General features: G+C 48.1%; 1 protein-coding gene across 1 annotated transcript; it reads left to right on the top strand.

The window, feature by feature from the left end:
* The first annotated feature begins 134 nt into the window (after nt 1-134).
* On the top strand, nt 135-25517 carry pdlim7 (PDZ and LIM domain 7). Its single transcript, XM_035531240.1, is given in 20 exon segments — nt 135-304; nt 3555-3653; nt 9289-9440; nt 13289-13319; nt 16549-16568; nt 16882-16923; nt 17485-17639; nt 18422-18458; nt 20863-20924; nt 21244-21490; nt 21951-21976; nt 21979-22028; nt 22030-22059; nt 22061-22132; nt 22538-22658; nt 23515-23525; nt 23527-23545; nt 23548-23609; nt 23611-23631; nt 23952-25517. Coding segments are annotated over 20 exon segments (1374 nt in total). The 5' UTR covers nt 135-274; the 3' UTR covers nt 24039-25517.

Raw genomic sequence — 25517 nt, 5'->3', positions numbered from 1 at the left:
TGTTTTTATTTCTTAATTAGGCTTTAAAGTAGCCCAATTTGGATTAGAAGTTTCATTGCATCAAGGTGCGTGCCACGGGCGCACCTACACGTCACATCTTCCACGTGACATGTGGCGTCACATCTAACGCCGCCTAAAAGAAAATCCTAGCGGGCCAGAGGGTCGCTGCGGTAGGAGGGAGAGCGTACACCCTTGTACGCGTAAGGCAGTCGGAGCTTACCGTCGGCCTGCTGATCCTCCCCGCGTTCACAGAACCATTAGAAAGCATTTTAGCATGTCTGGAGATACAAAAGAGACACAAGAGGTAATTATAACTTTTTCAGATTTCTAATGAAGGAGAGATCATTCGGAAATTGAAGCTACTGTGAAATGTCGAGTTCATACAGGCTGCGTCCCCTAACACGACTTCTTTTTAACTAGATCTAATCCAGAAGTAAAAAAAATATATATTATTCGGTAACGTGTCCAATATGAATCAGCGTCTAACTATAGATTGTCTTTTCTGCTGTCCTTCTCTTGCGTTCTGTTTTTGGTCTAAGAAAAGTTCGCTTGGCATTCCTAAAGTTTTCCCAGCACTTCTGAAGCGGTAGAGTAATAGCTGGCTTGGAGGCTTCGCCATGTAACCGTTTCATTCATACAGCCGCAACATTTCTTGCGTCTTTTTCAGCTTTAGGTTAGCGTTTTGGAGTGCTGCTAAGATTCCATTATACAGCTCGACTGCAATATTTTGTTTTTCTTTTCAATTTTATTTTGGTTATAATATCAGTCGGCTGTGTTGTCATTTTATTAGATGCGTTTTGTTTCCAGGACGTTGCTCTTTTTCCTCTCTGTTTGTGTTGTCATAAAAGGAACTCGGAGTAGTCTGGTCTTGGGTAATTGCAGGCCGTCTTTGCCATAGCCGTCTGAACCCGTCGCCACTCTGCAGTTTCCAGCGCTTTAATGAGTTTCTGGCTCTCACGTACAAAGAAATTGGGTTGTTGTTTTTTTTTTGGAAGTGCTTTCGTTTGAGGTAGACTACATTTTATATACGTCTCTCTTTTTAAATATTTCTTTGGAAGTAAATCAATGTAAAAAATTCTCTTATTCTTTTTATGCATTTTTAAAGTTTTTTGATTTCATGCTTCTGTTTTCTACTTTGCCGGATTTAGTTTGACTGGTCTGAACTAGTCTAACTGAACTGTATTAGACAAGCTCTCAAATGAGCAGCAGTGTTTCCTTGGTGATTTGCGTATAAAGGGGCCTTGGAAGTGCTTAGTAGCAAAGGAGGCACAGCACTGCCCAACAGATCCTTTCATACATCAGCAATGCCACACGACAGCATAATAAGCAGTTTTCCTGGTACATGTCATGTTTCACTTAAAGTAGCTATGGAAGAATGGTGCAAACCCACTGCCAAATTTAATGGCACAGAATGTGTAAATCTGTAGGTTCAACTTTTTGAAATTCGGCATTTCCAAAAACAAGCCTTTTAACCAGGAGCAGGAGTAAAGCTAGACTAAAAATGGCATTATGTGTTATCCAGTCAGCAGCTTGTTTGTATGCAGTTTATTGTTAGGCTCCCTATAATTGGTCAAAAATCTCACCCTTTTTTATGATAAAACATTGGACAGTCATCATTGTTCTGAAAGTGCTGCCAATACCTGTGATGGGCACAGGAAAACATGTCATTTCTCATGAAGGAAGTGCTTCGTGTCTCCCACCCCTCACTGCGACTGTGGAAATGCTCGGCTGGCTAGCTCAAAGCTGGCCCTGGGTCAGTGAGCGTGTCTGCTTTGGTGCTACCTAATTTGGGGTAGTTTGCGGTCACTTGTTGGTTTGATCACAGGGCACTACAGCACTTGATCTGAGCTGGAGGTAGTTCTTAAGGTGTCTCTGCCCCATCCCTCTGTTGGTGATTTAGTAATGCCCTCTGAAATGCATGTAACTCATACTTTTGTGGAATGTTCCTGTTCCTTGTTCACTTTTTGCACGACCCCCTGTGACCACTGGAGCCAGAAAATGTGAGGAAGTAGGTCTCTCTCTCTCTCTCTCTCTCTCTCTCTCTCTGTGACTCATGTGGGTGTTGGGCTGAAATAGTTTGGTGTAGTTTTACATTCCTTATATAGCCTGTAGAGTGGGGAAAGACGTAGGGCCTTCCCAGTGTCGGGGGGGGCGTGCGTCGTCAGCGTCGGCCAGCAGTCAGAGGCTAGAGCTCCTTTCCCAGTGCTTCTCTTCCTCTCAATCTTCCAGGGGGTTTGGGTGACTAATTTGGCCCTTCGCTGCAAGGTACGTTTTGAGCTGGCCTGTTCCAGGCATGCAGCAGAGGGGACTGATGGGCACAGGGGGTGCAGTGGGAGAAGCTGACGCCGTACTCTTGGAACTCATTCGGGGGAGCAGGTGTAATGTTAACACGGTTCGGGCTCTCCTTGGTTCTTTAAATGGCTTGGGTTCTTAAATGTCACGCAAGCGTTTTTTACTTTTGTACCTAACTCGAACCCGGTGACGTAATGGTCGCAGGCTGACGGCGCATTGGCTCAAATTTTGAGTTTCTTTAGGGTGCATTGAGAAACCATGACGATCGCTTCGTACGAACAGTAACTGTGATGAAACTATGATGAATGCTAGTTTACCAGTCTTTCAGATGCTTTTTTTTTGTTGTTTTTCTTTTTTTTCCTCAGCAAGAAATTGCTGGGGTGTTTCTCTCATAGCTTGAGTTGAAGTATATTTCTCTGTACTCAATTTACTTCTGATGGAGTCTGTTTGCACTGTATTTGTATGGCTTTGGTTCATAGTCATATTGACTTGCAAAATGAAAACAGCAAGCTCATTATACTTCTCAGCTTCTTGATCAGGTTGTTGTGCAGTGAACGTAGGTGTGTTGTGTGTCGGACGTCTTACAGTAATGGTGTCCATGGTGGTTTGCCTATCTATATCCTATGAAAATAATTATTCTAATTACACTGACACATGGAGAGAGGTGCTCCAGAATTCCTAAACATTTTAGTTCCTCGTAACCTTCACAAAGCGTTCCAAACCTGACTGTAAGGTAGAAGTCCCCAGCTGCTGTGCTCCATGTGTCGGTCGTGGCACTCCTCAGTGGAAAGTGCGGTGTGGATTTCTACCTGCTAGATTTTTGCTATTGGCCTCAGCATCGTTCTCAGATTTCTTTGTGCCTTGTGCTGCAAATATACTGAAAACAACCCACCAGGCTGATGAGGCAAAAATGCCTGATATGGAATTCCTGGACCTTGAAATTCTATGGGCAGATCTTTAATGACTGTGTAATTCAGCTCATGACTTGGTTTACACTGTGTAGGGGGAAAATTTGGCTCTGGACTTTGCTACACAAATGTAGGAAATATCTGTAAATTACCGTGAGGCACATTTCCATTACAATACAAGTGCTGCACTGAGAAGGAGCTCGCCGAGACCCTGGCTTCAGTGGCGTAAGGGTTGGCCACGCTTGACTTTCCCCGCCTGGAAACGAGCCGCTGTTGTGCAGTGATGGCAAAGTGGCCACCCATCCATCAATCTGTTTCAATCTGTCCCTTTTCTCCTTCCTCTCTCCTCCACAGGCCATGAACGTTTACAGCGTGACGCTGGACGGGCCGGCTCCCTGGGGTTTCCGGCTGCAGGGGGGCAAGGATTTCAGCATGCCCCTTACTGTGTCCAAGGTGAGCACCCCCAGTCTGGATTCTTCTCAACTGTCATGGAGGGCTGCACGATGTAACCAGAAGGATTATATTGCAGTTGCACTGATGCACCATTTGTGATGTCTATCACCAAAAAAGTAAATCTTGAAGGTTTGGAAGTGGTACATACAATGATGCACAAAAAATGTGATTTTATGTCTTTTGCTTATCACCGAATTCTGTGATATCGGTATCACCAAGACCATGATGTAGATTAACACACAAAATATCGTGCAGCTCTATTGACAAATGTGTTCCCTTGCCTCTTTTTAAACCAAGAGTCTTATCCTCTTTACTGTATATTTGCTTTAAAAGATCTAATGTGGCCAACAGTGCATGTGAGCTAGTCAGGGTTTAACAGCATAATGCTAATTCACTTTCACTTAAAAGCCCTGTTCCTAAAATGTTGATGAGGACTTCATGTAAAATATTTTTCTTCTCTTAGAAAAAACCCCCCAAAGATTTCAAACGAATCCTAAAAAGGAATCGTAATGGGTTTAATAAGAACCGTATGTGGCTGGCTTCACAAGGTCCACTTCAGCATATGCATTCCATCTCAAACATGTCACCGCTTGATATCCAAGCCGTAAGAGAAGGTCTCTCCCCAGTGTTCTCCTTCAGTTCTCTCCTCACAAGGATATGTTATGGCTTTGTTTGGATTGTGGGACGTCTCCTCCTCTTCCTAAAGGTCACTGACTCTCTGCTTCTTCCTCGCCCGCAAAGCGCTTTCCAGGCCTTATATGTACCGTGTCGTTTGTATTGAACGTGCTGGACACCTCTCCACGGCGGCTGCCGATGGCCAGTGCTGCTCGCTCCTCTTTCTGGCAGTGTGGCCTGTTAGAAGCGAGTTGCTGATTTCCGCCGCTGTGTGTAGCTCCACTGTAAGCAGGTGCAGTTCAGGCCTGCTCCGTTTGTGAGTTTCTGAAATATGCTGTTCCAGATTTACCCCTCTCAAACATGCTGATTTCAGCTTGTTGGCTCACAAGTGCTCTGATAATTCAGAGAGAGGTGTTGCACTGAAAGGTGTAAATGAATGGATGGCAATTTTCTGGACACACATTGAAGAGAAAATGTGGAAAGAACTATCAAATCTGAAGCTGTCTGAACAATACGATTATGTAACATTTTTCTTCCGTATTATTTAAAAAAAAAACCAACTTTTTCCTCTGAGAATGTTAAACATGCTGCCATTTAAAGTCAGCTGCCCTGCCCCCTGTAGCCCCACTTCTCTGTTTTAATGATGGGGTTTTATGACTTGAATGACGCAATGTGTTTGATGCGCGCACACAAACACGACCTGGGGCCACTTCCCATCTGTTTTTGTGAGGCAGGGATATGGTGACAGAAAGGATGACCTGAACGCTGGGCTAGACGGCGCACAACCTGTCTGCTTTCGGATCCTCGATGACCTCATGCGTGAGCAGGGCAGCCAATCGCATTGCTCCAGCTGCTGCCAGGTGTTGCACAACAATGACAGCATGTCTGTACGTGCAACACCCATGACCAGATCTTCTCAGAACCAGCAGTTCTGAGACTCCTCCCAGTTTAAATGTTTTCATGACACAAATAATGACTTTCCTATCAGTGGGGGATTCATATATTTGAAATGGCAGAGTTTAGAGGAGGGTTGTGAAAAGAAAAATAGATTTTCCTAACTTCCAATAAAGAAACATTGTATTGTCTAACCTCCCAAAAGGAAGTCATCCAAATGGGTTTACAAAGCTTTCACATTTATGGTTTTATGCATCAGTGTTTTATTTTTAGAAATCTGGTCACAAAAGTCAATTAATTCTCCTAGCTTTCATCCAGGTTGAGGTTGGTGCGAAATGTGCTGATGGCTCCATCTAGAATTGAGCGACTGAGGGAGGTAGAGCTGTTTTTAAACTCCATTAGAGGTGGTTAGCCGACCTGTAGAACTGCAGTGTTTCTGATTTTGACAAGTTTCACAAGCTCAGAGATGCCGAATGGTAATATCGCCATGGTGGTTGATTGTTGTTTTAAAGTAGGTTTAAGATATTTGCCTAGCTGAAGCATTACTGTCTCTGATTTTCCCCCCATGCTCGTTCTGATGTACTACTCACAAGCTGGCCCAGGCGCCACCGTTTGCCCGCATCTGTACTCATTAAGAAAAGTGTGACGGCCTGATCTTGGATCAGTTTCCTTAGCTTGGAAACGCCTATGGAGAACAAAAGTGCTGATCCTTGATCACACGTAGCCCTCTCGCTCTGCTCTCCTGTTTCTCGGTATGTTCATGTCCTCCTTTCCCCACTCTGGCTTCCATAATGTGCATCTCCAGCGTGCCGTGGCATTCCTGGCATTTATTTTTTTTAAAATTGTATTTCTTTTTTTTAAATGTCTCGTTCCTATTCCGGGCAAACACAGAGCAACTCTTTTGTCTGCTCTCCATGTCCAGGATCCATTAAACACTCTGGCCTCTGTGAGCCCTCTCTGTCTCAAAGGAATACTTTCCTGGTGACATCACGGGCACGAAACCACTGGAGTATTCCTTGGAATGCTTTTTCTCTCGCGCGTGCACGCGAACGTATTTTTGTGAAGTCGTTTATTACACATCTCCCCATGAGATGCGATAGGATTGAGACAGGGCAGCTGTTCGACTCTTTAAATGCGACTTTTTTCTGTCCTTCCTGATGGATCGTCCATCTGGTTCTCATCAGCCTCGTCCAGGCCTTCCCCACCGAGGTCAAGCTGAGCTGTAATTATGACGTTATCTTTTGATGTGTTCATCCTTGTCTCTCATTCTGGGTTTTGCTGTCGACGGCGTCCCTCATGATCCATGGGCCCTGTCTGGGGTGCCATGGTGATCGGCAGACACAAGCCACAGGCTTTGCGCCTCCGTCCTATGCCTGATGATGCCTCCTCCGGCTCCCTCGCCACACGTTATCCTGCTGTCGTAATGAACTGCAGGAGAGTTGAATCCCACCGAGTGGAACTTGGCGTAAAGCTTTTCTGCTCATAAAACCTGCCACCCCGAGTCCCCCCTCTCCTGCGGTGAAGCTTGGCCTCAAGGCCACGACGCCAGATCGTTTGGCCTCGCTGCGGGCTGGTCGGTGGGCCGAAGGGCTGTGTTTCTCACGGTGGGGCCTGATCTCACGGTGGAAGCTTCAACCCATCCCCCCCGACACCGGAGATATTTATGGCTCCTATTTATCAGCTGATGCTGCACACAGGGCCTTTCCTCCTGGCCCCTGAAAGGCAGTGAGGAAAATGTAAAAATGAAATGTTGGCCAAGAGCCGAACAGGGCTGGGCTCCTGCTGTTCACTGGGTAATCTCCAAGTGGCGCCAACGGTGAGTCTGCAGGTGCCGTGGCACAGAGGAGAGACTCCTAGGGTGATTTAAGGAGCCGTCTGGCCGTCTGGGTGTAATCGCGTCTCCAGCTATGCACACTGTGACCCTACTCTCTAATGGCGCAACTTAATAATCCGCTGACTACTCCTGAAACTGTGGGAGGCATTTGTTGTACTGTGAGGTTTAACAACAACAACAACAAAGCCTCCAGATCAACCACAGAACGTGCTGGTAGTGGCCTGACTTGCATGTGTGAGCGAGTGCACTGCTCTCTGGCCGACGCCCGTGCCGATGGGGTTTACGGTTTCGCCTGCAAGGCCTGAGCTCAGCGCTTCCACGCCGTGCTACAGAGGGTAGGGTCAGAAACAGCTGCTTTGAACCTGAGCCTGGTGAACAGGTGCCCCTGTCTGTCTTGCCTCCAAATCTTCTGACCACAGTCGGTCCACACCTTCCAAATCCCCCCCCCAACCGTTCAAACATACTGATGTCATAACGATCAGTACCTCCACCTCCTCATATGTTTAAGAGCGTTTTGATCTGAACTTATCACATTTGCCACGACCCCCTTTTAAAAGTCAAGCATGTCATAAAGGCAGCAGGATCTGGCCGTACCGTAGTGGCGGCTTCGCTGCCTGCCTGTCCTGGCCGTTGCATACTAAAGGCAGGCCATGTTCCTGCTGGCCCGTCTGCGGTGCACGACTGGCACGTCTTTACTCCAAACATACTGCTCTGCCTGAACTGTCCCCATCGACATCTGAAACTTCCTGTGCGTTTATTTCTATAGGTTCCTGTCCAGCGAGTTTTTAGTATGTCGGGCTCAACGCCCTTTCATGTATTTTCACTTGTTAAGAAGTTTCAGAGTAATTGCCCATGCTTTTACTACAAGGGCTGTCTGTGTAGACGTTGGTAAAGGTTTGGGGATCACACATCTGTTCAGTACTGAAGAATCAAAATGGTATTTTAATCATCACTTGTTACAGGTCAGTTTTATACAGTCTAGGCTTGTTTTTCCTGATCTCCTAATTGTTTTGGGTCTTATAATTGATTCTGCATTTTATAATTAATTCCTAATGTCGCAGTTGTCAGTAAACTGGCCTTTTTTTTTTGGATAGCTTTTATTTGCAGCAAATTGCGTTCAGACTAGAGTGCGCTTACTGCTTGGGGTTCTCGTATTTTGTATACTGAAACGTGTCCGTGAGTTCAGGAAGAGCCGCTCTGATACAAGCACATCCACTGCGCCAGCCAGGTGTCCGCGGAGTTCCTTCCCACCGTGGCACGGGGCTGCCGATTTCGAGCGGAACCTGGCGGAACGTGAAGTGCCGAATAGGCTCAGTAGGTGCGCGCGGGTTGGATGTAATGAGTGGGGTTGTTTTTTTTTTTTGTTTTTTTTTTTTCCTTTCTTTTCCTTCCCCCCCTTCCCGCACTCTGTTTGTCCTGCCCGGGTTTTCCTCCCCGGTGCTCTCTTGGCTTCTCCTCGTCATTCTCGGTAGAATCGCACGGTACACCGCCCTGACGACGCTCCAGAGCATCTGTAGACGGTGAGTCAGAATTAACAGCCGTGGTGTAGTTATACGGTACAGACTTCATGTGCATGACACACCCGCTAAATTATGTGCCTGCGCATGCTATTGCTGGGATTCTACGCGAGGGTCGTTAGTGCTTCAGTTCCCGTCTCGGTGTTTTTTTTTTTTTTTCTTTTTTTTTTTTTTTTTTTTTCTGGCAGCACGCTGTAGTTTTCCTTTTCTATACTTGGCCTTGCCCTTCGTGCACACAAGTGAGGAATTTTCTCCCACCTTCACTTCCCCTTCAAGAAGTTACCTCTCGAAGCTTTTGACTATCTTAAGGGTGGTACTGCAGTGACACTGGGACACGCTTATCTCGCAGTCATGGCACATACTGTAAAACAGCACAATGACCTGTGGGAACGTATCGTTTAGCTATACTCAACCCGCCTTGGCTTTACGGGGCCTTTTTGTCTTGCTTGTGGGTAGACCTCAGACATCTCTCTCAGCTTTCCTGAGTTAGACCCTTGCTAAAAACATTTTACCTTTGTCGATGACTGACAGCAACAATAATGTTGGTAATGAAGTGTGCGAGCATCTGTTGAATTCTATTTATACAAATACAGTACACCATTAACCAGTATGATGGGTTGTGCAGAAATGGCTTAAGCCTAGTTTTAGGAGAGAATCTAGAGTATGTTTCCTGGAGAAATATCACCATCATCCTGGAGTAGAGGTAAGCCGTGCCTGCTAGGTGTTTATTAGTGATGCGGCTAATGTAAATCATGTGTGCATGTGTGTTTTGCAGCTGATTCCTGGAGGAAAGTCTGACCTGGCTGGTGTGGGTGTGGGAGACTGGGTGGTGTCTATTGGAGACAGCAATGCCGAGGAGATGACGCACGTGGAAGCGCAAAACAAGATCAGAGCAGCTACCGACACACTCACTCTGACGCTCAGCAGGTACATGTGCGTGTGTATGCATATTCACACTTTAGTGGATACGTGCACACGCTCTTATTTCTCTCAGCCGGAACGCTCACAAACATGTAGTTTTGCAAACATTTGTTGTGAGCTCCCAAAGGGAAGAACCCTGCAATTGTGCACTTTTGTGCTCTCTTGTTTTCTAATGCCTCGTATCGGTACTATTGATCTGAAATCAAACCTCCAAAAGATTTTAATTTGTTCCAAGATTTTTCTGTAACAGTTCTAAACAGATTGTTCTCTGTGAATGTTTGTGTAACTTTTTTGAACATAAGCTTAAGAGTACAGACACTCTGGTAGGATGAGTGACTGAACTGCTCTTTCTACCTGAGACTAAAAGCAAGAAGTGATATCCCAACTACCTTTAAAATGTTTCTCACATATTGCAGCGCAAGCACTCCCATGGGAGGCATCGAGCAGGCTCTCAGGCTGACGAATGGGGTGATGAAGTGCTGGGGGATAATCCCCGATCTTTGCAGCTCTGCGGCGGGTAATGGGAGTGGACAGGCTCCTCGAGTCTGTTTCTTTCCCCTACCTCAAGTGCTGGCTCATTAGGCAGCCGTTATGTTGACACTCAGGGATGACTCAAAACCCTGGGGTTCAGGTCACTGTGACTCTTGCCTTTTAAGGGAGGGGGAGGAGAGTTTTGGTCCAGGAATTTGGAGGAATTCGCACCCTTTTCTCCAGGAGGTCAGCCAGGTGCTTGTGCAATCTCTGATCTTCTCTAACTGACCACTGTGTGCTCACTCCTAGCGCCTCTTCCTATGTGTCATTCCGCCCTTGAAACTGAGCTAGGAATGCTGCAGCATGGCTGATCAACGCTGCCTGCATTTCCCCGTGCCACTTCACTGGCTTCCTGTAGCAGCTCACATCGGGTATTCAAACTCTGATTCTTGCCTATAAGGCTGAAAGTGGACCATCCTACTTGATGGCAATGGTAAAACCCTCAGCACCTCAGGCCTTTTTGAGCTTCATGTACAGTCTGGCGTGACCCACCGTCCTTTAAGACTAATGGAAGACGAGCATCAGCATTTCTCTGTAGTAACACACAAGTTTGTAGAATAATCTCCTATTGGCTGTCCAAAAAAGTTTTTTTGGGATGGGGGGACTGGTTTTGGGCTTGTTTTGCAAGTTGTAGATTTTTGGATTTCAAAATGTTCTTGGAAGCTGTTTTTGGATCTTTGTGTGTCACACTGAACAAATGCAGCCCATCTCCACACCCACCTACACAAACTACCGACTTTGGTTTTCAATTTGATTAGATTAAGACGTCGTCTCACGGGCTCTGATCAGCTTTCAACTTGCATATGCGCCCTCATCTGTACTTTGGGCAGTAATGGTCATGTGCATGCCATCTATGAAGGTGTCAGTTCCATCGAACATTGGCACTTTGTTTTAAAATGAAGTTTTTCTTCTCGACACTGAATTGAATGGTTGGGGAATGGTAAATACATTGTGAAGGAAATTTCACTGTAGCTGTAGGCAACTGGCCTGTTGCCAAGAAGAGTGAAATTACTAGAGCTTTGGTTTCTGCCAAGAGGGGTGTGGGTTGTTTTTTTTTTTTTTTTTTTTTTTTTTTTTTTTTTTGTGGATGGGGCAACTGTATGAGGTCAGCCTCAAATTTACTCCACTAAAAGACATCAATTCATTTCTCTCCAAGTCATTGTCAAATTTTCCGACACCCCTCTGTTTACTCTGAATGTGCAGGCATGGGTTTCCCTGACCACCATTTGCTGGGCGCTCCTGGCGAAAGCCGCTGTGAGGGAGCTGGAGATGGCGTTACAGGTCCTGTGTTGCTCTAAGACAATAAAGCCTTTTCTCATGTATCTAAAAGGAAGACCAAACTTGTAACACCCTGCAGGTTTTTGGGCCAGACTTTGCCCTTCCCTTGGTAAATGGACCCGTCAGTGCCATGTCTGCCGTGGTTCTGGGCGCTGGATCAGCTCCCACAAAGGGGTTCATGGCCATGTGTCTCATGTGGTTCTCCAACGTCAGGGAGGCGCCGTGGCCTGCACCTGAGCAACGCTGCACTTCCAGCGGTGCTGCTGAAATGTTTTTGCCTGGAGGGCAGGACGGAATTGATCATCTCAGGAGTAGGAGGGAACTAAAAAAAAAATCCAAAAAAAACAAAACAAATACAAAACAGATGTGAGCCATAATCTTTTGCTGTAACTCATTTTTTCACAAGAGCAGCCATCCTTTCCTTTAGTTTTCCTGAGTTTGCGTTATTAGATTAGGGGATAATTAGATGATTTGTGTCAGGCGTGTTGGATCATGGAGAGAACAGCGCTGGCTTTGTCTGAGGCTGGAAAGAGCAACAAGGGTGGGGTTGTTCGCTTTAAGTTCAGAAGTCATTTGAGCACGGAGTGACCAATTGGCCCCACTCGTGGAATCCCATTGTCCAGCTTCAGTAGAATGGCAGTCGCATAGCATGAGCTGGACTAGAATTTCCACATACTCCAGTCAGTAACACAACCACACACACTGACTGTGGTCTGGCATCTCATCCTGTTTGTTTCCTGCAGTTGTGTCTTGGTGTGCTGCAGGCCACAGCTCCTGCCGAGTCACAGGAAGTAACACACGGGCACAGGAAATGCAGGCTCATGGCAGTGGGGGTTGTGTTAAATTCTGTGCTTTAGTGTTTCTGCTGAGGGAAAAGGAAAGTGAAGATGTAAGGGGGCAGAGATGGAAAGTTTGGGGGTCTGAATACTCACTCATCACACTTTCAGAACACCCATGTTCTCATCAATCACTCAGTGCAGATCAGCTTTTGCTGCATTGCATAATTCACCGCAATGATGCGTTAGCAAATTTAATTTCAGTTCCATTCCCTTTACGCCGTGCGTGCTCCTGTCCAGGTCCAGAAAAGTCAAGTCATGCGTGAAAAGAACATTCCTGTCCGAATCCATCATTGTAATATATGGATTAATTGGAGGAGTACAGATGTTTCCCCCAGACACAATGCGGCTGGACGGAACAAATCAAGCATGACTGACACTGTGTCTGGGGAGTGAAAAACAAAATAAATAAAACTTTCCAAACAAACCAGTTTCAACAACACTTATAAATTACATGTCAACGTCTGTGCTTTTTTTGTTTTGGTGAGGCATCCTTGGTCCTATAGCAATGCCACCAAATCCCAGCTGGAGCAAAAAATGGGTTTATATGGAGTCGAGTTGAAGCTCCCCTAGGTGGCCTGCAGTGTTAGGAATGCCGATTTATGTGATTTGTGCTGCATGTTTGTTTGTTTGCCAGCTTTGCAGCTGCAGCGTAGACAACATGCACGCTCGTTCATGGCCTGGACTCTTCCACAATGAGATCGCTGATTGAAAGCTGTTGCCAAACAAGCAAGGGTAAAGCGATGCGTTTAAAGGGCGTTAAGAAAAGAACGGTTTAAAAGTGACTGTCTGGTAACCCCCAGCCAAACCTGATTTTGGTTTGTTGAGTGACTTTTAATTTAAAAAAAAATAATAATTTTTTTCTTCCTCCTAGACATATCTGAGTGTACTGGGCAATAGTAGAGCCCCCAAAAGGACAACAATTCCAAAATGTTCCCTTTAAAAGATCCTGCATGCCAGAATCGTGTTAGAAAGACTTGAGAGCCTTGTGTGAGGGAGAAACACAGAAAATCCATTAAAAAAAAAGTTTTAAATAATAACTTTTTTTTTTTTTTTACAAAGTGGTGCATGCTTGTCACATACCTGTCAATGTTGGAGCTGCAAAGCATGGAACCACACTGCTGAAATGTAATTTAAAAAAAACAAAAATGTGTATAAATCAGCATGTTGCAGTAATTTGTAACCTGTTGTCTCTCTCTGGCTCAACAGGGCTTTCCAGCCTGGCGCAGGTGAACAGAAGGTAACGATCATCCTCTGCTGTTCTGCTTGGTACATCTGCAAGGCTTCTGCAGTGCACACTCCTGGCCCCGCGAGTCTCGTTCTCGCGTGCGCTCTCTCTCTCTCACTTTTCAGAGGGAGCCACTCCTAGTCCACTGGAGTTTTTCAAATTCACATACTTGCATACCTGTGCACGCACACACTCTTCCTTCATTCTCTTACACACACAAACACCTGTGCAGCATGTTTTAGAACTGCAGTCTTTCACAGGATGAGCCTGAGTTTGACTCTCACTCTCATTTGCTCTGTGCTGCCGTGCTGACCTGCAGGAGCGTTGCTGATTTGGTGCCGAGTGAGTTGCCCTTTGCTAAGGGTGACCTGAAGTCTGTTATTTGCACTCTAATGAAATCTGCTCTTGGCAGTTTTGTTTGTGCTGTGTGACACTGCAACAGAATGCACAATCCCAGAAGCAATTGCTGGATCGATCCGGCAGTGGACCTGATCTCGGTCTCTCGAGAACCCTGTGAGAGGAAATGATGCCGGAAATGACCGTGTGTTACAAATACAGTGCACAATCAGCTTGCAGGATGAACGGTCGTTGACCACTGCCCCATACGTTGGCGTGAACCCCAGTGCGTTCGCCCTGTTGCCAGTTATCTCTTCAGCAGGGTGAACAGGGGAAACGGCACCCTCTTGTGGCTACTCTGAGTCAGTACTCTGGCAGGCAGCACAGTGTTCTTGTTCTCACCCCACCACGTATTGAACGGTTCCGCTTGTCTCTTCAAGCTTCTCGAGTGCTGAGTGCTGAGGCAGCAGAAAGCGAAGGGGATGCTTTTGGCTGCCGCCCAAGAGAAATATTACTCAGACAACAGGATGGGTTGAGCGCTGGCTCTCTCTCTCTTTCTTTCTCCCCCCCCGAACAGCAGATTTATCACTTAGCATAACTATTAATGTTATTTATTTTGATTTGCGACTGCTCTCAGAGGAAGACTGAACGCATGGATTTTAATCTGGGATTGAATAATGATGTAGGAACATTGGAAACGGCAAGAGCCACAGCTGTTGGAGAGCCCCGCTGTCCTGGGGAGGCTTGGATAAATGTTCACAGAAGCATAAGGCTCTCGTTTTCTGTTTTATAGTGCCCCAGGTTTGTCATGTTTGAGAGACGCTCCTGGAGTCTGGGATCGTCCATTCCGTTAAGATTGATGGCATGTTTGTGTAAATGCTTAGTTTGATCTGCATGGTTTTGCCTTTGTTGTGCTGTCTGTCTCTGTCTGTCTGTCTGTCTGTCTGTCTGTCTGACCTCTCAGGGTTCACATGCATCTGCACCCACTCAAGCCAGATACTCCTTCTCGCCCAGCACGAGAATAAACAAGATGGCTCAGCCCTTCTCCACAGCCGCTAGTAACGCAAGCGCCGGGCCCATCATAAACCGGTGACTTACGTGCCAAACCGAGCACGGATGCCCGCTGGCCCTGCCCCCGTGCTCAGCTCCCTGCCCGCTGCTAGCACGCCTCGCTCCCACAATGGGTAGGTGACCCACCAACTGGGCCGACCAGTCTGAACGGCTGCTGTGGCGCCAACTCCCTCTATTGAGCTCATGACCTTTTCTGAAGGAGTCATTTTCAAGTTGCGATGGGGGGGGGGGGGGGGGGTTTACTGCGCCGGCAACCCGAGAGAATCGTCAGCAGTCCTTCTGTTTGAAAAATGTATTTGAAGTTGAGTAATTCAGAGACTCCCAACCACGTAAATGTCCAGTTAGCCATGAAGGGAGAATCGCATGTTTACTGAGGGAGGCACTGCTGGCCATGATGTTCATGTCTGCTTTTTGTCTTGTTTTCTAAGCAAGCTACACCTTCCCAGCGGGGATGCAGGATCTGGGCAGCTCTAGAAGGAAGGGGGAGTTGTTTGCTTTGAGTCTCTCATTCGCACTGTCTATATATATCTGCTCTTTCTCCTTGTCTCATGTCTGCTCTCTCTCTCTCTCTCTCTCTCTCTCTCTCTCTCTCAGATCTCCCTTGTCTCTGCCTCGTTTCTCCATCTTTATCATTTCTCTGTCTGAGTGGGTGTGCAAACTGCATTTATTAGCAACGTTTTGATAAAGAGACTGTTAGGCAACTGCGTCCCAGGACATGCTCCTGATCTGTTTCTCCGTTCCTATGGCTTAACGAGGCCCGCTCATTAAACGCTCAAATGGCAGATGCGCCAGGCCAGGAGACGGCGAACAACTCAACTTTGAGGGGTCAGGGTAAATTAGGGTAGAAAAGAGGCGAGATGTTTATCTTAGGAGTGTGTGTGTGTGGACTGCCTTTAGGCAAGTGCTTGACGTTGTTTGCTGCTGTTTATAGAGCTCTGACCCTCCCCTAGAATGCGCTGAGCTCTTTAGCTGCCAGGGTGCAGAGTTACTCAACAGCCTTACTTGGAAAGGACCTCCTGCTCGGTGCATCCTCCGCCCTGAGCAACTGAACACAGTCTCCCTGCTTCAACGCACGTCAAGCCTAGTTGTTCATACTAAACCCCCCCCCCCCCCAAACTTTTTGCATTTGAACAAGCTGTTTTAGGCAAAAGGTCGGCTGTCTTCCTTTGTTTCTCAGCATGCAGAGAGGTGGGGTGGAGCGGAGCTGTAGGGTGGGGTTGCTACAGGAGCAGTGCTTGATCATATGGAATGAGGTTTGTGCTGTGCGTGCGAGTTCTGTGAAGTTTGCGGTTACATCAGTGCTCTGAAGCTGCTTTAAAGGGCTGCTCATGTGAGAGTTTGCTCCCTTCGGTGTTTATGCCTCTCAGCAGGATATTCCAGTAGCTCAAGCAGCAGCTGGAAACGCCAGAATCATTTTCTGACTCCTAACACTCAGGAATCATTGTAGATCAGCGGTTGGCCGTCAAAAAAAAAAAAAAAAAGTAGCTATGCTACTACTGCAATCTACAATTATTTCCTAGTTGATTAAAATCTTTTTGCTAGACTTACTAGGGGAGGGGCCAGAGGTGGGAGGAGTCATCAAAGGCAAGAGTTGGAACACTTAAGTGCTAATTTGGACTCCACCCACACAGCACGCCTGCACTTGGTTGCACATGTTTTGTTTGTTTTCTCTCTCTCCACTTTGCTCGTGCATGTGTGTCTCATGCTCCATACTTCTAAACAAATAAACTATGTATCTTTCTCTTTTTAACATTTAAAAAAAAAATTTGTGCTCTCTCTCTCTCTCTCTCTCTCTCTCTCTCTCTCTCTCTCTCTCTCTCTCTCTCTCTCGTAGCAGACGGAGGTCACTGACAAGTTAGTAAATCTCTTTACTCGTTGTTGTTGTTTCTTTCACAGAACCAGATCATTCTTGGTTCTCATGTATCCCATGCAGGAGTCTGGGCCAGGCCCATTGCTTTTCGTGTGCACCTCCATGCTCCACGGCGCTAGTCTAGCCTAGTGCAAACACACTGGCTTATCTGAGCTTGTGTACTGCGCTGAAGTTGAAACCCCGGGATACACTTTGCTTCATTTTTTGTTATTTCTGTACTGCTGTCCTTCCTCCATGCTTCCATTCCTCCTTTCTTTTTTTTTTTTCTTCTTTTATTCATGTCTTCCTCCTCTGCAGTAGAGGCGAAGGCTTCTATGAAGAGCTGTATCATGAGAACAAGTAAGTGCGGTCCCCAGGAGCCAGGGCTGCGTTCTGCTTGAAAGCACAGAGCTCGCTGTAACCCGACCGTCTGCGCGAGGGAGAGTGTGCTGGCCCCGGGCTGACCCACAATGCTTTGCTCCTAGTGTCTCTGCTTCACTGAACTGGTGTCATTGCTTGAACGCGTTATCCCAAACGTGTGTCTGGCAGCCTGAGAAAATCATCAGCCCTGCAGGAAGAGATGGCTCGGCGTGTCGGTCGAAATTAAATGCAGTTTTGTGTGCGCACTTGCGTGTTGTTGTTCTGTGCATTTGTGTAATGTGGTGTAGTTGAATAAGAGAGAGAGTGTGTGTGTGTGTGTGTGTGTGTGTGTGTGTGTGTGTGTGTGTGACTGCTTTTACCAGGGACAGAACTCGTGTAGTGCAGAACCAGCATGCTGGCTGGTCGCTTTTGTTCTGTTCTGTTGGCCTGTACCGCCAGTAAATAAACAATCCCTGCATGTTCGTTGTTGCTATGGCACGTCGTGTGGGAATGTTGGCTTGGGACAAGCGCCATTGGTGACTGCTCTGACCCTGCCCCCAGGCACGGTCTGCGGGCGGAGAACATGCCGTGCTTCATCCCGAATGACCGCAGTAAGAAACGTCTGATTGAGGACACTCAGGACTGGCAGCCACGCACCGGCATCACACAGTCGCGCTCCTTCCGCATCCTCGCCCAGCTCACAGGAACCGACTACAGTAAGCAGCTCGGACCTCACTGTAATGGAGGACCGTGGAAAGGGCAGCTTGTGACCAGACTCTGTAGAGGCCCCGTTCTTATGAACGAGGGTTCTGAACCGGCTCCTACTGCTGATGTAATCATCACAGTAAAAGAGGCCAAAATGCTTCCTACTACAGTTCCCCTACTCAAACGATCCTGGCTCAGATATTGCTAATGTCATATAATTGTAGAGGGCTGCGTGTTCTTCTCATGTATTTTGGGGAGGGTTCTTCCCCCCCCCCCCCCATTGGTCAGCTTACAGAAATCTTCCTTCCTCTCAGCTAGTTAAGCCTCTGGCCCAGCTGCTGATTGGGCGTCAGATGACCTTTTCTTGTCCGAAAGTAGAGGCTTACAACACGCAAGCCACGATCTGAGGCGGCGAGCCGACCCTTCAGCCCGCGTGAAGCCACGTCCGACCTCGCTGCCACCCTCGAGGTTGCGGATTAGGGCTTGTGGCGCTGGTTTATTTCTTTCTTTATTTTTTAAATCGCTGGGCCTTGAGTGTGCCTGATCTGGCCTCTGTAAATTGGAGATAACAAAGTTGCACATCAGCCCTGGATCGACTCCAGAGTGCCGTGAGGATAGCCAGAGGGACGCTTGCTTTTTAACCTTGGACCAGAATCCGATGCCGATTGTGTCCTGCACGGTTCTTGTTTTTGATGTTATTTGGTAGGTGATTGATGGTTTGCGGCGCTGCGTGTGTGTGTGCGTGTGAGCTAAACAGACAGAATCTGATTTTGTATCCCTGTGCTTCCCTCAGTGCAGGACCCCGATGATGAGACCATGAAAAGGTCCAGGTAATTGTTTGTGTGCGCGTGCAGCTCTGCTGAAGTGCAGTGGCATGCACTAACCCACCCCCACACTTGCAGTCTTATCCGCTGCGATGGAGACCTGAAGCGGATGGTGCTCTGTCTCCCCCAGACCATGAGTCCTGCTCAGCTGACGCGCAGCCACACACTGCACACTGCATGGCTGACTCTGTAGTCTGAAGGTGTGCTCGCTCGTGCTCGTTCTATTTATTTTCTCTCTTTCTGACTCGTCTGTTCTGTTAGTCGTGTTTTTTTCCTTCTTTTCTGCCTGTCTTGTTCTTATTCCTTCTCCAAGAGCCTCTCTCGTTGTGCGTGGTTTTCTAGTTCTGTCTCTGTTTTTGTTTGCTTCTCCCTTTCCCTCGGTCTCCCCCGTGCGACGCTGTGCCCTACGCGCGCGGCTCCTTCCTTCGGAACGGCTCCGACAGGGAGAAGTTCCTGAGCGAGATTCAGAGCCCGCGTTACGCAAGGCTGAGGGACTGGCACCATGACAGGTCCGCCCGCGCCCTCAACATCAAGTCCTGAACGCCTGCTCCGCCCGTCCGGGCATGTAACGCGATGGGCAAGCGTGGAGCACACACCCACGAGGAGGGGGATGTTTTTAAACATTTTAAAAAACCCAAAAAAAAAAGAGCTTTAAACAATCAAAAAATCCAGGAGAAGGATCGCAGCCTAGATCATAAGGGCGAAGTGGAAAGGAATGCAGTCTGAGCCTGACCGTCAGGGGGTCCTTCTCGATTCTCCGAGTGCAGCATACTGTCTCTCCGATGTGATCCTGTGTCTGTAGTCGTGTTTCCGCGAGGGGGAGGCGTGGTGGTTTCATCTGTTATTTCATTATGTGCTTTGAATGTATGGTGTAGCCCCTCTGACATTTTTGACTCATTTTTCCCCTCCCTTTACTGTTTTAATGATCATCATGTTTAATGTTTTTCTCTGACTCTTCAGTGAACGAAATAACAATTCTAAAACTTTTTTTTGTTTGTTTTTTTTTGTGCCTCTGCTTTTCTGACTTCATAAAATATTAAAACCCAACTTCCTTCCTACTGCCTCCTCTGTGTTTCTGCTCTTTATCTTGACGCTGTCTTCTGCTGTCCCTACACCGGGGTCTAAACTAAGCGCCGTGTCAGCCACTGGAGTCGGAGGTCAAAAATGTAGCGGTAGCCACTGGCCTATCACGGCCATGTGATTTAGACCGTAATGAGAGCTGTTTTTGACGTTGACACAGTGGTGTGTGGTCAGCATGCAGGAGTAACTGTCAGTCAAATTCCAGGCCCACGTTGAGAAATTGTCCTTTGCCACACTACTTTAAAAAAAAAAAAAAAAAGTGTCCGTGTATTGTTGGAGCATAATTTAACGATCAGGCGTCTATTGAAGACGAAGGTCTACACTGTGACCTGAACAGTGAAGCACAATTACAATAATGCTGTGCTTGATATTAAAGGATAAATGGGTCCTATTTTGAAATAAAGACTGGAAATTCACACAATTACTATTATGATGGCTGTAATTACCACAATTATTGAATTACTGTATTCATAATGAATGGCTGTACAAGCTCGGCTTAAACAGCATTTTAAAAATGATGCAACAGGGCCCACCCCCCCCCCCCCCCCCCCCCCTTTCCCTTGTTTTAAAGCTAAATTCGCAGTTTCTGTTGTTTAGGAGGTGGTCTGTTCGGAAAACCTTTCCGGGTAATGGAAAGAGACCGTCATGGGTCCTGCAGACTGGTTTGGCACGCGTGTGTGCTGATGAACAATAATTCTGCTCAAGGCAATCCACAGAGCATTAATCAGAGCCGACTCTCTGTGGTGTCATCAAGTGTGAGAAATGGTGAAACGTGCACGCGCACAGACTGGAGGACTACGAAAGTCAAGATGATGAATGAGGTTGATTATTTAGGAGGGTGGGGGAGGGGCTCGACACACAGGATATAGTAAGTACCTTGTAAGTAGCAGATTTCGTTAGGAATGAAGTTGAAATGGCTGTGTGTAACTGCATTTTTCAGTGCCGTGCATGAGTAATACCAGAGAAGCCTCGAATCCACTCACAAACTGCCCCTGACCAGCTTTGGGAGCATTTCGGTGAATAAAACAGGTTTTTGTGGGGGTCGGGTTTAACGCGGGAGCCCTGCACACAGTTACCAGCAACAAGCAGTGAACGCGTGCCGTTAACCTTGGAATATGTTCGTCTCGCCCCAGTCCACGCCATGGCTTTGTTGTTATTTAAATGATCAAACCAGCCGACAGCTGGCCGTGCGCCTTGCGAACAGGACGCTGGCACCACAGTGGGCGTGGGGCACTTCCGCTTTTAATGGTCTGCATTGGTGCGGCCTTGATCCTGCACACAGACGTGATTCTCAGGAGGCTCATTTCTCTCTCTCTCTCTCTCTCCACAGCCATGGAGTTGCTCCCTGCCCCAGTAAAACCAAACCGGCAGCCAAACCTGAGGGAAGCAGAGGTACAAAACCTACTACACACACACACACACACACACACACACTCTCTCGTTCGTTCGTTTCCCTCACCTAGCTCTTATGAGCTATATTTTTTAAAGCTTTCCTTTTTCTGGCTTGACCGTCATGTTAAGGTTGGTCAGATTTTTAAAATGCCCTTTTTCATTTTGATTTCTTTTGTAACCATGTCCCTGCTGCACTTGTTAAGGGTAAGCTGGTTAAGAGACATGCTTCAGTGCGCTCTAGGCGAACACTGCTGTAATGAGCATGTGCAGCGAAGCCTTGCCAGCACAGCTGCCTGACCGCTAGACCCTCCCTCCCTCCCTCCCCCCCCCCCAGCTCTGGGGCCCGCCGGCCCGTCCTGCCGCCCCCCATGGGTGACCGACCCGGGCTTCGCCGACCGCTACCGGCCGGACAAGACGAGCACGGTGGTGACTCAGCACAGCCAGCGGGCAGAGCCCACGCCCGAGCAGAGCCGCTGCTCCATCGTGCAGGCGGCGCTGCAGGGCCCGGCCCACGGAGCCAGCTCGGCCCGCACGCCGCTCTGCGCTGCCTGCAGCAAGGTCATCAGGTACGTCGTGCTCTCCGCGCCTTCCGCAAGCGCGGTCCTCGCAGGGTTCGCGTTCGTCGCCTCGAGGCAGGAGGAGAAGCACTGTGAGCGGCCTTAAAAAAAAAAAAAAAAAGGGGGGTGGTGGAGTGGAGGGGGGTGAAGAGTTAGAAATCGATGTAGACAGAGGAGGGAAATGTCCATATCTAGCAGGTGAGCGGGAGGTCAGAGGGGAGGAAAGTTATTGCAAAAGTTGAAAGACTGCAGCACCGCGAACAAAATTAGGGCAGCGTGGCCAGGGGCCTATGCGGCGTAGGATCAATATGAAAAGACAAGGGCTCCTTTGACGGACCTGCGAGTTCCATTAGAGTGGCTTGCGCGCTCTGGATCCTTACAAGGACTAAGTGTACGGTGAGTGAACAATTCACTCTAAAGCAAAAGCACGAGTGCGATTGATTCCGTTGTGTTGTGCGCGTGATTCCAGAGGGCGCTACGTAGTGGCGCTGGGCCGTCCTGGCACCCGGAGGAGTTTGTGTGCTGCCAGTGCAGAGCCATGCTGGAACGAGGGCGGCTTCTTTGAGGAGCAGGGCTCACATATACTGCACCGTGTGCTACGACAATCGCTGCGCCCCCAAATGTGCCAAGTGCAAGAAGAAGATAACCGGCGTGAGTACCGCCTGCTGCCTTTCCCCACAGCGCTGCCGGTGGGGTGGGCTTCTCGTCAGAGCTGTAGTGCTTTTTTTCCGTTTCCGTCTGGGCGCCCGCAGCATGCTGGGCCGGAGATCGGAAAACGGCCACTCGCTCTGGATCCTCTTTGCAATAATGCACAGTGCCAGCAAACCTGCACCATAGTCAGATAATAACAAAACGACCACAAAATTACTGCCTGCACCCTCGACTGTTCTGTTTTGTTTATTTATTTTAGTGTTGGCAACAGATGTGGGTGGGTGTGTGTTTAAAAGAGGAAAGTTACAAGTTTACTGACCAAATTGTGGGGGTGGGAGCTCAAGTAGGTGGCGTGATTTTCGTGGTGGAGATGACGTAACGGGCTCTCGCCCCTCCCTCCCGCAGGAGATCATGCACGCCCTGAAGATGACCTACCACGTGCAGTGCTTCGTGTGCGCCGCCTGCAAGAAGCCCATTAGGAACCAGGCCTTCTACATGGAGGAGGGCGAGCCCTACTGCGAGAGAGGTAGGAACCCGCCAGCAGCTCCTCGCACCTGGCCGCGCATCGTATGCCAGGCCCCGGAGCCCCCCCACCATGCCTAATCATTCATACGCCAACGCTGCACCACGGGCTGTAGTCCAACGCACATCCACCATCCACAACTGCCTCCTACCCTCCAGCCAGATTGGGTCCGTGGCTTGTTTATTGTACCCCAGTAAAACCAGCCCCGCCCCCCACTGAGTGTTTCTGTTGTTCACGCTTCCTCTTCGTGTCGGTGATTTTTGAATTTCCTCCCGATGCGCTTTTGCTTGCCTAATCTAACGCACACAGACATTTAAATCGGGCGTCTCCGGCGAAGGGCCTTTTTTTATTATGGAAATGAAGCGTGCTGTTGGAGCGTCGCGCCTGCTGCCCCCCACCCTGCCTTCTCGCATCAGCACTCGGCAGAAAGCCGCTGACCGCTGCTGCCGGGGCACGGGGGCCTGATCAAATGGCTGCAGTCTCAGCACGGTAAGAGGGCCGACGCCACTGACTCCGAGCTGCATCCCTCCGCCCCCTGACGGCATGCCACTGTGAACGTCCTCCAGTGGTTCCAGAATGGAGTAACCTGGGAGGGTGCATTTAGGCATCTGCAGCAATTTGTGTTATCAAAGCCCCCAGGCCGGTGCGCGCACACACACACGCGCACACACACACACACACACACACACACACACACACAGCTAATGTAATCCTCCTTTTCTACTTGTTCTTGATGACTTTAACTGTCTAGTATGGTGGATTCTCTCTCTCTCCTCCCATTTTTGACTAAGCTCTTTCCACTCCATTGCTAATCAGCTTTTGATTTTTATTTTTTTTTTCTCCATTTAATTTTTTCCAGACTATGAAAAGGATGTTTGGCACTAAATGTCATGCTGCGACTTCAAGATCGACGCCGGAGACCGTTTCCTGGAGGCGCTCGGCTACAGCTGGCACGGACACATGCTTCGTCTGCGCCGTAAGTCATTCCTATTCCTCCAGGCGAACCCCTGCCGCCTCGCCTCGCCTCGCCTCAGGCTGCCCTCACATTGCCTCGAGAACTGTTTTAAAAACAAAAACCAAATCCTCTCCTCATCGGCTTCTGACCTCAGACATTTTTCCCCCTCTCAGATATTTGTCAGCTGAACGGACCATAATAAAACCCACCCCGCTCTCAGGGCTGAGCATAGCCTACTCTTCTGTTCCTTCTCTAAGACTTATTTAGGGTTTTAAATTTCTTAATTTCTTTAAATCCCCCCCCCCCCCCCACCCCCAAACTGCTTTTATCTGCCTCTACAGCTCTGCAATATCAATCTGGAGGGAAAGACGTTCTACTCAAAGAAGGACAAGCCGCTGTGTAAAGGTCACGCCTTCTCTGCGATCTGAGGGGCCGAGCCGTGACGCTCGCAACCGTGAGCAAGGGACAGCGGCCTAGCTCCGCCCTGCCGCCGCCGCCGAGGGCGATGCTTCGGCCTGGACCCCGAGGTGGCTCACCGCTGTGTAAAGGTCACAATACGTCTACATCACAGTGACCACAGCGCTCAGCATAGCACTGGACCCATGCTGTGTTGGATGTTGAATATTGTACTGATTTATAGTCTGTAGTTTAAAAAAAAAAGTAAAAAAAGATGTGATGCTCATCTGTGATGTCGAAATAGTTTCACTGTTGAGAGAAAAAACGGTTACACAGTTCATGAGGGTAGTGGGGGAAAAATCTAATTTACAGTGTGTTCTGCCAGTTTAAAATAATATATAGTGTAAAAGTAACGTGCAAGGTTTTCTGCCGCCCGAGGTCATTATGCTGGTTATGAACTGCTAACACCACGTGTGATAGAACCTGCCCTGCAGTTGGAAACCATGGCCGCACACTCCATTCACCCTATAAACTATGTAACCTTTTATAATGCAACCCCTCACCTTTCCCCCGGTCCGATGAAACCCAGCTGTGGGCTAAACGTCTGCGACTTTCAGCTGTGTTTAGTAGTGTGGACAGGGGTGAACCCCTGGAGGCAGGGCTGATGTACACAGGCGCTACCGTGACACCCCCTGCACACACACACACCCCACCACAGACCTGGTTTCCTCCCACTACCTCATTTGCTGCGCCAGGGTACTTAAGGTAATGGCAGACCACAGAGGAAAGAACCGCTGGCAGCAGAACAGCACTGCATTAGCACTGATTGCGCCCCTTTCATATTGACCTGACCAATGGTCTTTACGTGCCTCCAATACCGAGCGTGCCCCATCCATTTGTCCTAATCTGACAGGCGGCTCTAATTAAGAACAGGCTTGGGCCTGCAGACGCCAGGCTGTTGTGTTTTTTTGCATGCAAGGAACAGACTTTGCTAACCAAAGAGTGGGGATTTTTTTAATGGTAGTGAACCAGATCAAGGGATTGCATGAGCCTAGTTTAATGAAATTTGGCTGCGAATACTGAGAATCTTGTCTCTGAAGTGCTTCTACAATTGAATTGGCAGGTTTTTTTGGGTGCTGTTTAAACCGTGATGGCCCGAGACTCAACACATCTGCTTGCTATGTAGGTAAATCTAGGGCTTCATCCCATGACCGTTTTATAAAAAGCTGTGATGTTAACTTGGCATCAGATTCGTAGCAACAATTTAACCACGCTTAAGAGGAGAAATGACTACATATCTGTGTATCGGGCCTGAAGACTCGGTGTACCACCCAGGTAAACGGAGGCTTCAGTCCTGCTACTTAAATACCCCTGCTTTGTGGAACCGTGCCAGTGCAGCTTGGCTTGTAGGTTTACCACAGTACATCTGTCATGGCAGATTATAATGAACAGTACACCTTCAGAGATCAGTCAGCACTTCAGAACCGCCATGCTAACAAGTCTGCTGGGAT

This window comes from Electrophorus electricus, chromosome 1, assembly GCF_013358815.1.
Source record: "Electrophorus electricus isolate fEleEle1 chromosome 1, fEleEle1.pri, whole genome shotgun sequence".
Classification (NCBI taxonomy): domain Eukaryota; kingdom Metazoa; phylum Chordata; class Actinopteri; order Gymnotiformes; family Gymnotidae; genus Electrophorus; species Electrophorus electricus.
The sequence above is the reverse complement of the archived record's forward strand: the minus strand, read 5'-3'. Positions and strand labels throughout refer to the sequence as shown.